Source organism: Bos taurus, chromosome 8 (assembly GCF_002263795.3).
Source record: "Bos taurus isolate L1 Dominette 01449 registration number 42190680 breed Hereford chromosome 8, ARS-UCD2.0, whole genome shotgun sequence".
In the NCBI taxonomy this organism is placed as follows: domain Eukaryota; kingdom Metazoa; phylum Chordata; class Mammalia; order Artiodactyla; family Bovidae; genus Bos; species Bos taurus.
Window position 1 is genome coordinate 9,163,896 of NC_037335.1, and position 13,523 is coordinate 9,177,418.

The following is a 13,523-nucleotide window of genomic DNA, read 5'->3' on the forward strand; positions in this document are numbered from 1 at the left end:
ACTTAGCAGTAGCAGCATTTCTAAAACAAAATAAAAATATCATTAGTATTTTTCTTCAAATCATGTTACCTTTATAAATTGACTTTAAGGACAACTGATATATGTTTCCTGCTTAGTCCTCGAATCCAATAAACTGGTATGTTCTTCCACTTGTTAAAGTTTTCTTTTTGTGCTCCTCTGTATGTCTTCTTCACAAAGATTGGACATATTTCTTGCCAAGTTTATTCTTAAATTTTAACTTTTTTGGTTGCTATTACAAAAGGGGTGTTTTTTTCCATTATATTTTCCAACAGGTTGTTTAGAGTAAAGCTATTGGTTTCCGTCTAGTAAGTATATAAATCGATACCTTATTAAACTCTCTTGGATTTTCCAGTTATACAATCTTATCATCTGCAAATGGCATTAGTTTTACCTTCTCTTTTCCAATATGAACATCTCTAATTGCCTTGTCTTCTCTGACTGTATTGACTAGCACCTACAACACAACGGTAATAATAAACAGTCATCCAAAGTGGGCCAAGTCGTAACTTGATACAACACAGGCAGCCCTGGAAAAACTAAGCAGTAAAGAAACTTGAAGGTTTGACTCTTAACTTCTTGCAGCGTAGTCATCTACCAGGCCACAGTTCATAAAAGGATGGAGATTTTTTAAGAACACAAAAAAGGTAAGATTAAAGCCAAGATGATGGCCCTTAAGAACAAAATTCAGTAACCGTGCACACCTGCCACCAGGCAAAGCAAGCATTAACCACCTCCACGTACTTTCTTGACTGGGACTTAAATGGAAATCTCTAATATCTCTTTATTAAGCATGATGCTGGCCGATATGCTTTATCACATTAAGAAGTAGCCATCTCTGAATGTTACCAAGAATGGTTGTTAAATATGGTCAAATAACTTCACAGCATCTAGGGAAATAGTTATATCATTTTTCTCCCTAGACTAACTAAATGATGAATTATATTAATAAGGGCTTCCCAGGTGGCACGGTGGTAAAGAATCCACCTGCCAATGAAGGAAAGGCAAGAAATATGGGTTCAATCCCTGGGTGGGGAATATCCCCTGGAGTAGGAAATGGCAAGCTACTCCAGAATTCTTGCCTGGAAAATTCCATGGACAGAGGAGCCTTGCAGGCTATAGTCCGTGGGGTCACAAAGAGTCCAATATAACTGAGCCACACACAACGAACTATATTAATAAATTTCCTAATATTGACAAGTCCTTGCATTCTTAGACTAAATCCCATTGCTAGATTCTGCTTACTAATATTTATTTAGCAGTTTTGTATCTACATTCATAAGTGAGAATGGTTTGTTTTTTTCTCAGTGCAGTATTTATCAGGTTTGGTTTCAATATTATACTTGTTTCATAAAAAGAATTTGACAATCCTTTCAGTTTAAATATACTATTGGAATTATACGTTCTTTAACTATTTAGACGTCACCTGTAAAACTGACTGGACATAATGCTTTGAGAGGAGGCAATCTCTGACAACTTTATTTCTTCTAGAAAAATCAATCTGTTAAGATTTTCTCTTTCTGGGGTCAGTTTAGGTCAGTTATATTTTCCTAAAAGTTATCTATTTCATCCAAGTTTTCAAATTTATTTTAAAAGAAATGAGTAAATAGTCCCTTATGATTCTTCAACTTTTTTTTTCTGCCTAAAATGAGTCTTTATTCATCTGTTTTATTTATTTTTATTTTATTTTATTTTTAAACTTTACATAATTGTATTAGTTTTGCCAAATATCATAAAGAATCCGCCACATTCACTCTTTCAGTTCTTATTTCATGTATTTGTACTTTATTCCTTTTCTCCTTTATTAGATAGCTAATAGTCACAGTACAATTGTTTTTTTCAAAGAGCCACCTTTGAACAATTACTCACATTGTTCTGTTTTTCTGCTTATATTTATAGTTCTTAGAAGAGCAAACCTTTAGCAGGTGTTCTACACCTCTTCCTCTCCCCAAAGAGACATCACAGTAATAAATACAGCAAACACTACCTACGGATATACAGGCAAGAAAGCAAAGATTAGACGGGAGCTGCCAACATTCTCTTGGATGAAATACCCAAATCGCAAACACCTGATCAAAAAATAGATTAGCCACATTTTCAATATGGCTGGGAAAAAATGAGCCATATAAATAAAAAGCTGGGCTTTCACAATAATTAATTCATTAAAAATATTATCAGTTCCTCTTTTTCTATTGATTGCTTTTTTATATTTTTAAAAAATTTTTATTGAAATATAGTTGAATTACAAAGCTGTATAAGTTTCAGATGTATAGCAAAGTGATTCAGATATATATATTCAAATATAGATACATTCTTTCTCTGATTCTTTTCCATTATAGGCGGCTATTGTAAGCTATTTAGAATAGTTTCCTGTGCTGTACCTTAGGTCCTTGTTGGTTACTTATCTTACTTATAGTAGTGTGTATATTTTAATCCTAAACTCCTAATTTATCCCTCCCATGAAGATCAGTTCTAACTATAATAAACTTAGATTTTAATAACACAGGAGGCACTCTGAGGTTTTAATTATAAGCTTTCTGCCTCCTGCCTATCTCTAGCAATTGACTGACCACCAATTCAGTCCAGCAAGCATGAATTCCCCTTTTCCCCGAGTCCCAAAGTTCTCTGAATATTGCTCTGTAGGCAGGTACTGAAACAAAGAGACCACCACTACATAAAAAGACCAGCAAGTTCCTGCATGCCCTGCCAGTCAGTGGTGCCCAGAGCCTACCCCTGATCTAAACAGAGTGTGCTTCAGATGAGGCAGTCTAGGCCAGGTTTAGTTCTAACCAGCCACCCAAAGTAGGCCTCCTCATGTTTTGATCCACTTTAGGTAGCCTGGGAGAAATTAAAGAAGTCTGAAGGGTTGAATCTCAACTTCTTGCAAAGTAGAAATCTACTACTAGACTGTAGTTTATGAAAGGGTGTACATTTCCAGAAGAATACCCAAAAAAGGTAGGGTTAAAGCTAAGATGATAACCTTCACCCCAAACGTATTTGGTAATAGTGCACACCTGGTACTAGGCTGAGCCAAAAACACTGAGCCAAAGACACTAAACAGATAGGCTTTGTCTTCTAAAATCAAAAGGTGATGCTTTTGCCACAGAATTTTTCAGAGAGTAGGGGTGCGAATAACAACAGATATAGACAGAGGTAATATAGAGAGGTGAAGAGCTGTTAAACAGATTGGAGGTTAGAGCAGAGATGAATTTAACTTCCAAAGCAATAGTATTAAGTCTGTAGGCTTCAATCTTAAGCCACTGAAAACACACCTGAGAAGTAACGCTGCCCATTTCTGAGGCCAATCAGAACCTTTGACAACCTGTCAAGGCAGCAGTCCCAGGGTAGAGACAGGAAAGCCACTATCTAAAATTTAAGTATTGGGGGGGGGGGGGGGAGGGGGCGGGGTTACAGCAGCTGAACACAAAGGACGTGCATTATAGGCTTAGCCCTACACCAAAAAAAAAAAAATTGGTTTATTGGTCCAGCAATGTATGCATGGCTATACAGAAAGACAGAAGAGTTAGGTCTTGAGGTTTTGCAGTCAGAATTAGTAGATGGATAGAGAAAAGGGAAAAAAAAAAAAGAAAAAAAAACCTGTTGGCTCATTTCTGTCATGCTAGCTAATCTTTTACCAAAAGTGTCATCTATATACTAAATAACTGACTGGGAAGACTTTGGTTAAGATAAAGAACTAAATTCAGAAAAATTTTAATCTTCAACCAGTTTGGGGATCTGATCAGGCTTGTTTGTTTTGTCTGGGAGGACACACCAAAGATACTAGTGTATAAAAATGAAGCTTCATACAAGTTGGGGAAGTTCAGCATTGAGAAGCATTGCCTTTAAATATCCATTTATGAATTCTTGTTTGTTAAAGGAGAATTCACTTTCAAGATAAATAAAATTTAGATAATAGGGTTATATAGTTTAGAAATAATCTGGATTTTTTTTTTTGAAACTTATTCTCTGAATTTGAGTCTAAAATAAGCTTTTTAAGGCTCTTGATGAGTTGGGAGTGAAGTGATGGGGGACATAGGATATAAAGCTGCTGATGTAGGTGAATGAGAAACAGGTCACACACCGTCAGTTCCCAAACTACCTCAAACGCAAAGACCTCTACCTTGTCCATTCTCGTACTGAGTAGGGTGTATGCTACACAGAACAATCTTCTCCTGTGTATACTCAACAAATCTTTAAGGAAAAGAAAAATGAGAATCCCTAAGAAATTGTAAAAGTATAATTTATCTTGGCATCGAACCATACGTGAAAGATTTATCACCACTTAACCCTCCAACAGCTCTGCTTCTGCTAAGTCGCTTCAGTCGTGTCCGCCTCTGTGCGACCCCATAGACGGCAGCCCACCAGGCTGCCCCGTCCCTGGGATTCTCCAGGCAAGAACACTGGAGTGGGCTGCCATTTCCTTCTCCAGCAGCTCTAAGGCAGCGGTTTTCAACTATTGAATGCATTAGTATCACTGGAAGGGCTTGTTTAAAAGATAACACTTTGAGAAGCAATGCACCAAGGTAATCCTTTTCAAAGCATGATCCTCACGTTGGTGGCAGGAGGAAAAGGGGACAAGAGGACGAGATGGCTGGATGGCATCACTGACTCAAGGAACTAGGAGTTTAAGCAAGCTCCGAGATATGGTGAAGGACAAGGAAGCCCAGCGTACTGCAGTTCATGCGGTCGCAAACAGTCAAGATACGACTGAGTGACTAAACAACCGGTTGGTGGACTTGTGCTGTCTGCGGCCTTCTACGGTGCTGAAAGAAATTTACAGAGTGAAGCTTTCAAAACTTTTAGAGCAGTTTCCAGAACTTCATATTTCTTCCTTCATTTTATTCACTTTATTTCGTTTTCCTAGCATCTCACTGTTATTACATTTTACATATTCTACTAGAGTCGCCAAAAGTATTGGTATACGATTGGGAAATTATTTTTAAGTTGGCAAGTACAGCTCTTCTGCATGACTGATACACAAGTGCAGAATCGGGAGCACGGGGCCAGGGGAAGCTCCTGACAAGTCGGGGAAATCGGGCAGTTCTGGAGGATAAGGGCAGCGTGAGGCTAACTCCTGCAACCAGAACACTGGCGTGAAAAACAATTTCAAAACCTCAGTATATACACCGTTCTGTATTATTCCATAGCTCCCGTGACAACACAAACCCGCACCACCTCTGCTGCTGCTGCTACTGCTGCCAAGTGGCCCGAATCCCAGCCGCCGAAGCAGAAAAGAAAGGAAAGTGGATGCACACCCGTGAGAAAGGGCGGAAGTTTGAAGCCGCCGAGGGGTATTTACAGTCTAGGTGGGCCGTATCAACGTACTAGATCCCTTCAGTGTGTTTTCCGTTGTTCTAGTGGATGAAAACCTAAACAAAGAAAAACGATCAATCCCTCGTCCCCTCCACTCCCAGCGCCCTCCGCGCCTGCGCAGACCCCCAGCTGCCGACCCGGCCAGGCCGGCCCCCGGCTCCCTTCCGGCGGCCGGAGCATGCGCGTGCGCAGAGGCGAGGACCGCGCCCTCGGTGCGTGGTCGCGTCCTTACCCGCTACGACGAGGGGCTCCTTCCGGCCCGGCAAGGCTTCCTGGGGGCTGACGATCTTGGCGGCGGAGTCACCCATTCTCGGGATGGGGAAGAGGCTGTGAAAGAGCTGGAGGGCCCTCCTGGTGGCCGAGAGCATGGACGGGCCGCTGGCCAAGGGGCCGCCGGGCGGTCGGGAGCGGAGGCGCCGCTGCGGAGTGGGCGGCTGGCGCGGCGCGGCGGGAGCTGCGTGCACTGGACGCGGGGTCGGCGGGCGGGTCAGCGACGACACGTGTGCCGCTGGTTGTGCCGCTGCCGCCGCCCCGGAACCGAGGTTATTACTTCAGCCTCGGGCCGGGATAGCCAAGACAGAGGGCGTGTTCTCGCCCTGAGCAGGGCCTGTGCAGGGAGGCACCTGCGAGTTCTGGCTCCCCTTCCGTACAAAGTTCCCGGGCAGAGAACGAGTGTCCTAATGGCAGTGCAGTGCAAAGTACGTGAAGCGGAAGAGGCCAAAATAATAATAATACTCCGCTGCTTTGACTTTAAAGTCACTACGGTTTTCACAGCTTCCTTACCAATTGCTGGGTATGCCCAGTAAGCTGTACGACGACCTGACTTTCAAACTAGCATCTATGTCTGTTTCCACTGGAGCCAATATGATGATAAATAATTCAAAAGATGGATTATTTATCGAAAGTGAAAACCACAATTTTCAAAAAGAATAGGGAAGATAATGTTTTATATATAACACATATACACACATATAAATAATACATTGATGATTATCATAATAATGTATTTCCCCCATTTTGCAAGGGGGAAGAAAAGAGCGAGATACTAATACTTTGTTAACGCAGTCCAGGTGAACTTAAGGGTGCCATTGGATCATTCTTGCCTTTCAAATCACGGGGCATAACGTTTGTTCTGTGACAAATTTTCGAAGCAAAAAATAAGGTGGGTGGAGGCAGATGGGTGACTTGGGAGTTCCATATGTGAAATGTTGGTTTTCCGCAAATGTTATGCCAAAATGGGCAGATAGTCTCATGAAGAAAGGAACTTCAGATTAGCACCCACAGAGATGAGAAGGCTTTGACCCAACCTTCCACACCGGTTCAGTTTCCTTGCTTTCTTCATGTGGTCTGTAACATGAGGATAGGAGGATTAGCGCTCCTGTGTTGTATGTAGGATATGGCCTGACAGGAAATATTAAAATTGAAAGTGTTTATTTTGTAATACGGATTCTGTCTGGGCAGTGTGCCTCGGTTTTTACTTCTTATTTATTTGGTTTTGCTATGAGATTACAGGAAGTAGTTTCTGTAGGCCTTTCCTGAAAACCCTCCAAGGTGTCCATTCTGGGTGGTAAGATCATTCTTCTGTCAAAGGAAATAGTCTGTTTTCTTTTTCATTTCTGCATTTTGATACATCCTGATTTGCTTTTTCTGTTTTTTGTGATTGATTGTATAAAATTAAGAGCTGAAGAATTTTTCATGTCAAGAAGTACTTAAAATTGTGTTAAGCAAGAAGGCACAACAAAGCTACAGAGTGTCTATGTGTAGTATGTAGTGTCTGTTCAGTTCAGTCGCTCAGTCCTGTCCGACTGTTTGCGACCCCATGAATCGCAGCACACCAGGCCTCCCTGTCCATCACCAACTCCCGGAGTTCACTCAGACTCATGTCCATCGAGTGGTGATGCCATCCAGCCATCTCATCCTCTGTCGTCCCCTTCTCCTCCTGCCCCCAATCCCTCCCAGCATCAGAGTCTTTTCCAATGAGTCAACTCTTCGCATGAGGTGGCCAAAGTACTGGAGTTTCAGCTTTAGCATCATTCCTTCCAATGAACACTCAGGGCTGATCTCCTTCAGAATGGACTGGTTGGATCTCCTTGCTGTCCAAGGGACTCTCAAGAGTCTTCTCCAACACCACAGTTCAAAAGCATCAATTCTTCGACATTATAATAAATGCATACACCTCTCCTTAGGCACCCACTGAAGAAAGGCTAGAAAAAATTAAAATGATGTTTGCAGTTGTGTTGTTGATCATGGTAATGGCTGACTAGTTTTCTCTTGCTTTAAACTTCTGGGTTGAAATAGTTACATTTTTACAGTGTTCTCAGATGTTCCAATAGCTGTGTTACTTTTATTATTATTTTTAAAAATAAACCTTTTAAAAGAGAAAAATACCTGATTTCATAAAACAGGAGTTTCTTACCTCATTTACCAGAATAGATGACAGAAAAGTTGAATTGAGATTGGTTTGTTGAATGACTGTTGTTGCCTTCAATGATGCCATTTTCATCATTAGAGTTTCCTTTTCTTCAAACTGCTCCTAATCCCTTCTGAGCTTCTCCACACTGAGAGTCTTTTTTTGTCCATATTCCCCATTGGGCACACACTGCTTTGATGTGTTATTTTTGTGATTATGCTCTGCTTTTCCAACGAATTCTAACAATGTATGTTCTTTAGGATTCAGTCTAACCATCTTCTTTGGTACAATAAAGAGCCAAAATACAGCAGTGTAGACAAAATAAGTTTATTTCTTCTATTATGTAACGATCCAGAAATAGGTGGTTCAGCACTGAGCCAGACCATGTCTGTTCTTTACAAAGTTTGAAAGCCGTGTTCTAAAAAGACTATAAATTCTCAGAAGGCCCTTACTTTCCGCAGGGCATGCACTCCAGTGCCTGTGCACAGGGGGAGCGGTGACTAAGGGCAGGGCCAAAGCCAGGGACCAGAGGACAGCCTCACAGGTACTTGCACCAGCAGGTTCAGTGTGCAGAAAGCAGAAGAGCGTGGCCAGGTCTCCCAAGGTGCATGGGGATGTGGCAGGACTGAGAGAACCCATGACCCAGATAAAGCCTGGAGTTAGAATAAGGAGCCCCCAGTGCTGAGACCATGTGACCAGATGGAACTGCAAAGCCCTCACTCATCTGGAGCAGGAGCCTGCCTGATGCCCAAAGGACATCCAGGAACAACTGTGTCTCAGCCTGGCAGGAGCCCAGTGACCAGGAGTCCATACCACATCGACACACATGCTTAGGACGGGGGCCAAAGCCGAGAGACACCTTAGTGGGACACCACGAGACCAGGAGCATGTGAAGCTCTCCAAGAACCCAGATATTGTCTTGAAAGGAATAAGGAAAGCCTTGGAGAGAACCTCAAAAGATTGAACATGGGAGTCCATGCCCCAGGGCTGAAAAAAGAGCTGTCACAGGTGTGGAAGATGAACTCAAGGACAAATGGTACAAAGTGAAAGAAAGTGAAAGTCACTCAGTCGTGTCTGACTCTTTGAGATCCCATGAACTATACAATCCATGGAATTCTCCAGGCCAGAACACTAGCCTTTCCCTTCTCCAAGGGATCTTCCAAACCCAGGGATCAAAGCCAGGTCTCCCGCACCCAGGTCTCTCCCCCATCGCAGGCGGCTTCTTTACCAGCTGAGCCACAAGGGAAGCCCAAGATTACTGGAGTGGGTAGCCTATCCCTTCTCCAGTGGATCTTCCCGACCCAGGAATCGAAACCGGTGTCTCCTGCAATGCAGGTGGATTATTTACCAACTGAGCTAAATGGTGCAAAGGGTGAGCTTTGTCCCCTCCAAGAGGCATTTCAGCTCTGCCCCTGTTCTTTATTAAACCATGAATAACTGCAGGGGGCACCTGGTGGACTCAAACTGATACAAGGCTTTTTTTGGTCTTTTTAGAGAAATCCACTTCAGCAGGCAAGAGACACCCTTGTAAGTGAATAAACAGAAAGCTTACTCTGACACTTGATGTTTGCATACTTAAAACCCTGTGCCTTATTTATGGTCTGTCTGTAGAAGATTCAGAGCTATCTTAAGCATGTTAATTCATTGCTTAGATTATTTTACTGTGTTTTAAGAGGAGAAAAATCACAATAATAATATAGTTATTTGAAGTTTCTCTTGCCAGGGTTTCAGTTTCCTGAAGTCAATCTCAGTCTGAAAATATTTAATGGAAAATTCCAGAAATAAATAATGTAAAAGTTTTCATTTTTGTGCCGTACTGAGCAGTGTGATGAACTCTTGCTGTCCCTCTCCATCTCCCCCCGCAACACTCCCCGCCCCCAGCCCCACATGAATCATCACTTTGTTCTGCATATCCCATCCATTAGTTACTTAGTAGCTTACTCCACTATCAGAGCAACTTTCAGGTGTCTCAGGAGTTTAAGTAAACCTTATTTTACTTAATAATGGCCCCAAAGGGCAAGATTGGTGAAACTGGAAATTGGGATGTGCCAAAGATGGCACCCCACTCCAGTACTCTTGCCTGGAAAATCCCATGGACGGAGGAGCCTGGAAGGCTGTAGTCCACGGGGTCTCGAAGAGTCGGACACGACTGAGTGACTTCACTTTCACTTTCACTTTTCACTTTCATGCATTGGAGAAGGAAATGGCAACCCACTCCAGTGTTCTTGCCTGGAGAGTCCCAGGGACGGGGAAGCCTGGTGGGCTGCCGTCTATGGGGTCGCACAGAGTCGGACACAACTGAAGCGACTTAGTAGTAGTAGTCAAGAGCAGCCATAAAGCACTTCCTTTCATCGAGACTTCCCTGGCGGTCCAGTGGTTGAGACTTTGCCTTCCAGTGCAGGGTGGACGGATTCAGTCCCTGGTCAGGGAGCTGAGATCCACCTGCCTCGGGACCAAAAAGCCAAAACATAAAACAGAAACAGTATTGTAATAAATTCGATAATGACTTAAAAAATGGTCCACATCAAAAAAAAAAAATCTTTGAAAAGATAGAGGAAAAAAATCATATGCTGAGGTTGTGAAGATCTTCGGTAAGAACAAATCTATCTGTGAAAGTGTGAAGAAGGAAAGAGAAATTCGTGCTAGTTTTGCTGTCACACCTCAGGCCAAAAAAGTTAACAGCCACAGTGAGTGATAAGTGGGTAGTTAAGACGGAAAAGACATTAAATCTGTATAATATTTTGAGAACAAAAGCTCCACCATATTCACATAAATTGTATTACAGTGCATTGTTTTAATTGTTCTATTTTATTATTAGTTATTGTTGTTCATCTCTTTCTATGCCTAATCTATAAATTAAGCTTGATCATAGAATGTATGTACAGAAAAAAGCACAGCACAGAGATAGGGTTCCATGCTTGCCGTGTTTCAGGCATCTACTGGGTAGCTTGGGCAATATCCTCAAAGATACAGAGGAATGACTCTAGTTACTGGTTGTTAAGCACCTATTAGCCACCCTGTCGTGGGCTTCCCAGACGGCACTAGTGATGACCCTCCCACCAACGTGGGAGACATAAGAGACATAGGTTTTATACCTGGGTTGGGAAAATCTCCTGGAGGACGGCACGGCGACCCACTCCAGTATTCTTGCCTGGAGAATTCCATTAACAGAGAAGCCCCACCTTGCCACAACAGATGCCACTCTCATGCTGCCACCATCAGAGCATCTGACACTGCCAACCCTATGTGGCTGCCACTCCCTAGGGTTCAGGGGTCACCTTGTTTTAATTAGAGAATTCCTTGGGATTGCAAAGAGAGACAACTGAGCGACTTCCATTTTCACTTTCACTTCACTGCCACCTTGGAAGGCAGGACAGCCAGTGACAATCTTTTCTCAGTCTCCTTGGGGTATGCCCCCAAGCCAGGTTAGTTTCCCTAAGGAATGATCTCATATCATATGAACCATTCCTTCGTAGCTCGTATCAGAAAAATAATTGCGGATAGTAAGAGTAGCACCTAACTCAGATTTTTTATTTTGGTTGTTTTTTTTCTTGGTGATGATTGCATAAGTCAATACAAGAAAAGTGCCTGAAATCATGTCTGACACATAGGAAGCCCTCAGTAAATATTAGCTATAATTATTTTAAACATTTATTTGTGTGATTGTTGGAAATCTGTCTCATCCACTAGACCATGAACTCTAGGAATAGACGTTATGTTATGTCCTTTTTTTTTTTTCCGTTTTATCCCAACTGCCTACTCAGTGTCAAGGTCACAGTAAGCATTCAGCCAATATTGGTCAAATGAACGCATGAATCAATCATAGCGGCTCTGGAACCAACTGGACAAATCGTTCCAAAAGTTCCTTCTTTCTACTTCTCCTCAATGTCTGATGGGTCCTGATGCAAGTAGGACTGACTGATCTCTTATTTTGCCTCTAAGTGTTCTCTAGTTAGTATATAAGTTAAGCTCCATACACACACACAGACACATGCACGTCAGCGTCCCCCGAAGGATGCAAGGAGAGTTTTCTTTATTTTAACAGCTTTATCAAGATGAATCATTGATATCCAAAAGCTGCACATATTTAACAGATAAATTTGGTTGGTTTGGACACAGGCAAACACCTCTGAAACCAGCACCACAATCATGGTGACAGATATTTCCATCATCTCCAAAATTCTCGTCTCCCTTTGTTTTGTTTTGATTTGGTTTCATGTGGTAAGATCACTTAACAAGAGATCTACCCTCTTAATAAATCTTTAAATGCACAATACAGTATTGTTCACCACAGGCATTATGTTGTACAGCAGATTTCTAGAACTCATTACTATTTTGTAACTGAAAGTTTATACCTGTTGAATAACATCTCACTTGCCCCACCTCTCAATCCCTGGAACCACCATTCTGTTCTTTGTTTCTATGAGTTTGACTATTTTAGGTACCTCTTATAAGTGGAATCATGCAGTATTTGTCCTGCTATGACTGACTTATTTAACTTAGCATAATGTCCTTCAGGCTCATCCATGGTACCGCAAATGAAAGAATTTCTCTCTTTTCAAAGGCTGGATAATATTTCATTGTGTGTATATGGCCTATTTTCATCCATTGATGGACACTTTGGTTGTTTCCATGTTCTCGCTATTATAAATAGCCAGAAGATCTCTTTAGGATGTTTTATAAGACAATTTTTAAAGGGCATATTTAGGTTTACAACAAAATTAAGAGAGAGGTACAAAGATTTCCCACTAACCTCTGTTTCCTCACAAGCATAGACTACTGCCCCAATGATCAACATCACTCTCTAGAATGGTATATTTCCTTACCAAAGATTTTTACATTAGCGCATCATAATCACACAAACGCCATAGTTTACCTTAGGGTTCACTCTTGGTATTGTGCATTCTATGGATTTGGACAGATGTAGAATGACATATCCTGGAGGAGGGCATAGCAAACTACTCCAGTATTCTTGCCTGGAGAATTCCATGGACAAAGGAGCCTGGCAGGCTACAGTCCATGGGGTCACATAGAGTCGGACACGACTGAAGAGACTTAGCACAGATGCATAATGACATATATCTGTGACTATAATACCATACATATAATATCATATAATATATGGTATTTTCACTGTCCTAAAAATCCTCTGTGCTCTGCCTATTTACTTCCCCTACCGGGACTCTCCAGAAAGTTTATTAAGAATATTGTAGTTTTTAAGGTTAACTTAATACATGTTCCACAACAGATTGTACCTTCTTCTTTTTACCCTGTGCTTCACAGTAGGTTCTCATTAGTTATCTATTTTATACATAGTCTCAGTTGTGTGTATATGTCATTCCCAACCTCCCAACTCACCCCACCCCCTTTCCCCTCCTTGTCGTCCGTATGTTTGTTCTCTACGTCTGTGTCTCTATTTCTCCTTTGCAAATAGGTTCCTCAGTACCATTTTCTAGATTCCACATATACACATCAATATGTTTGTTTTTCTGTCTGACTTTACTCTGTGTGACAGTCTCTAGGTCCACTTATACAAGGTACCCAGAACAGTCAAATTCATAGTGTCAGAAAGTACACTGGTAGATGCAAGGGTTGGAGTGGGGAGTGGGCAGGGAGACTGAGAACTTAATGAGGACAGAGTTTCAGTTTAGGAAGGTGAAAAATTTGGGTGATAGAGGATGGTGAGAGTTGCACAACTGTGTGAATGTACTTACTGCCACTGAACTCTACAGTTAAATATGGTTAAAATAGTATATTTTTTAATATGTGACTTTTACCACCA

General features: G+C 41.8%; 1 protein-coding gene and 1 non-coding gene across 4 annotated transcripts in view; both read right to left on the reverse strand.

The window, feature by feature from the left end:
* The window catches only part of MSRA (methionine sulfoxide reductase A), a 383,805-nt gene extending 377,816 nt beyond the window's left edge, over positions 1–5,989 (reverse strand). For 2 of the 3 annotated variants that reach the window (XM_005209836.4, XM_024995440.1), the window contains exon 1: positions 5,564–5,989. In XM_005209836.4, coding sequence (XP_005209893.1) covers positions 5,564–5,699 — 136 coding nt within the window. In that variant the 5' untranslated portion in view covers positions 5,700–5,989. 3 annotated transcript variants of the gene reach the window in all.
* MIR8548 (microRNA mir-8548) lies at positions 4,529–4,594 on the reverse strand. Its single transcript, NR_162188.1, has one exon. It is a non-coding gene; the product is annotated as a microRNA mir-8548 (primary transcript).
* Positions 5,990–13,523: the final 7,534 nt, after the last annotated feature.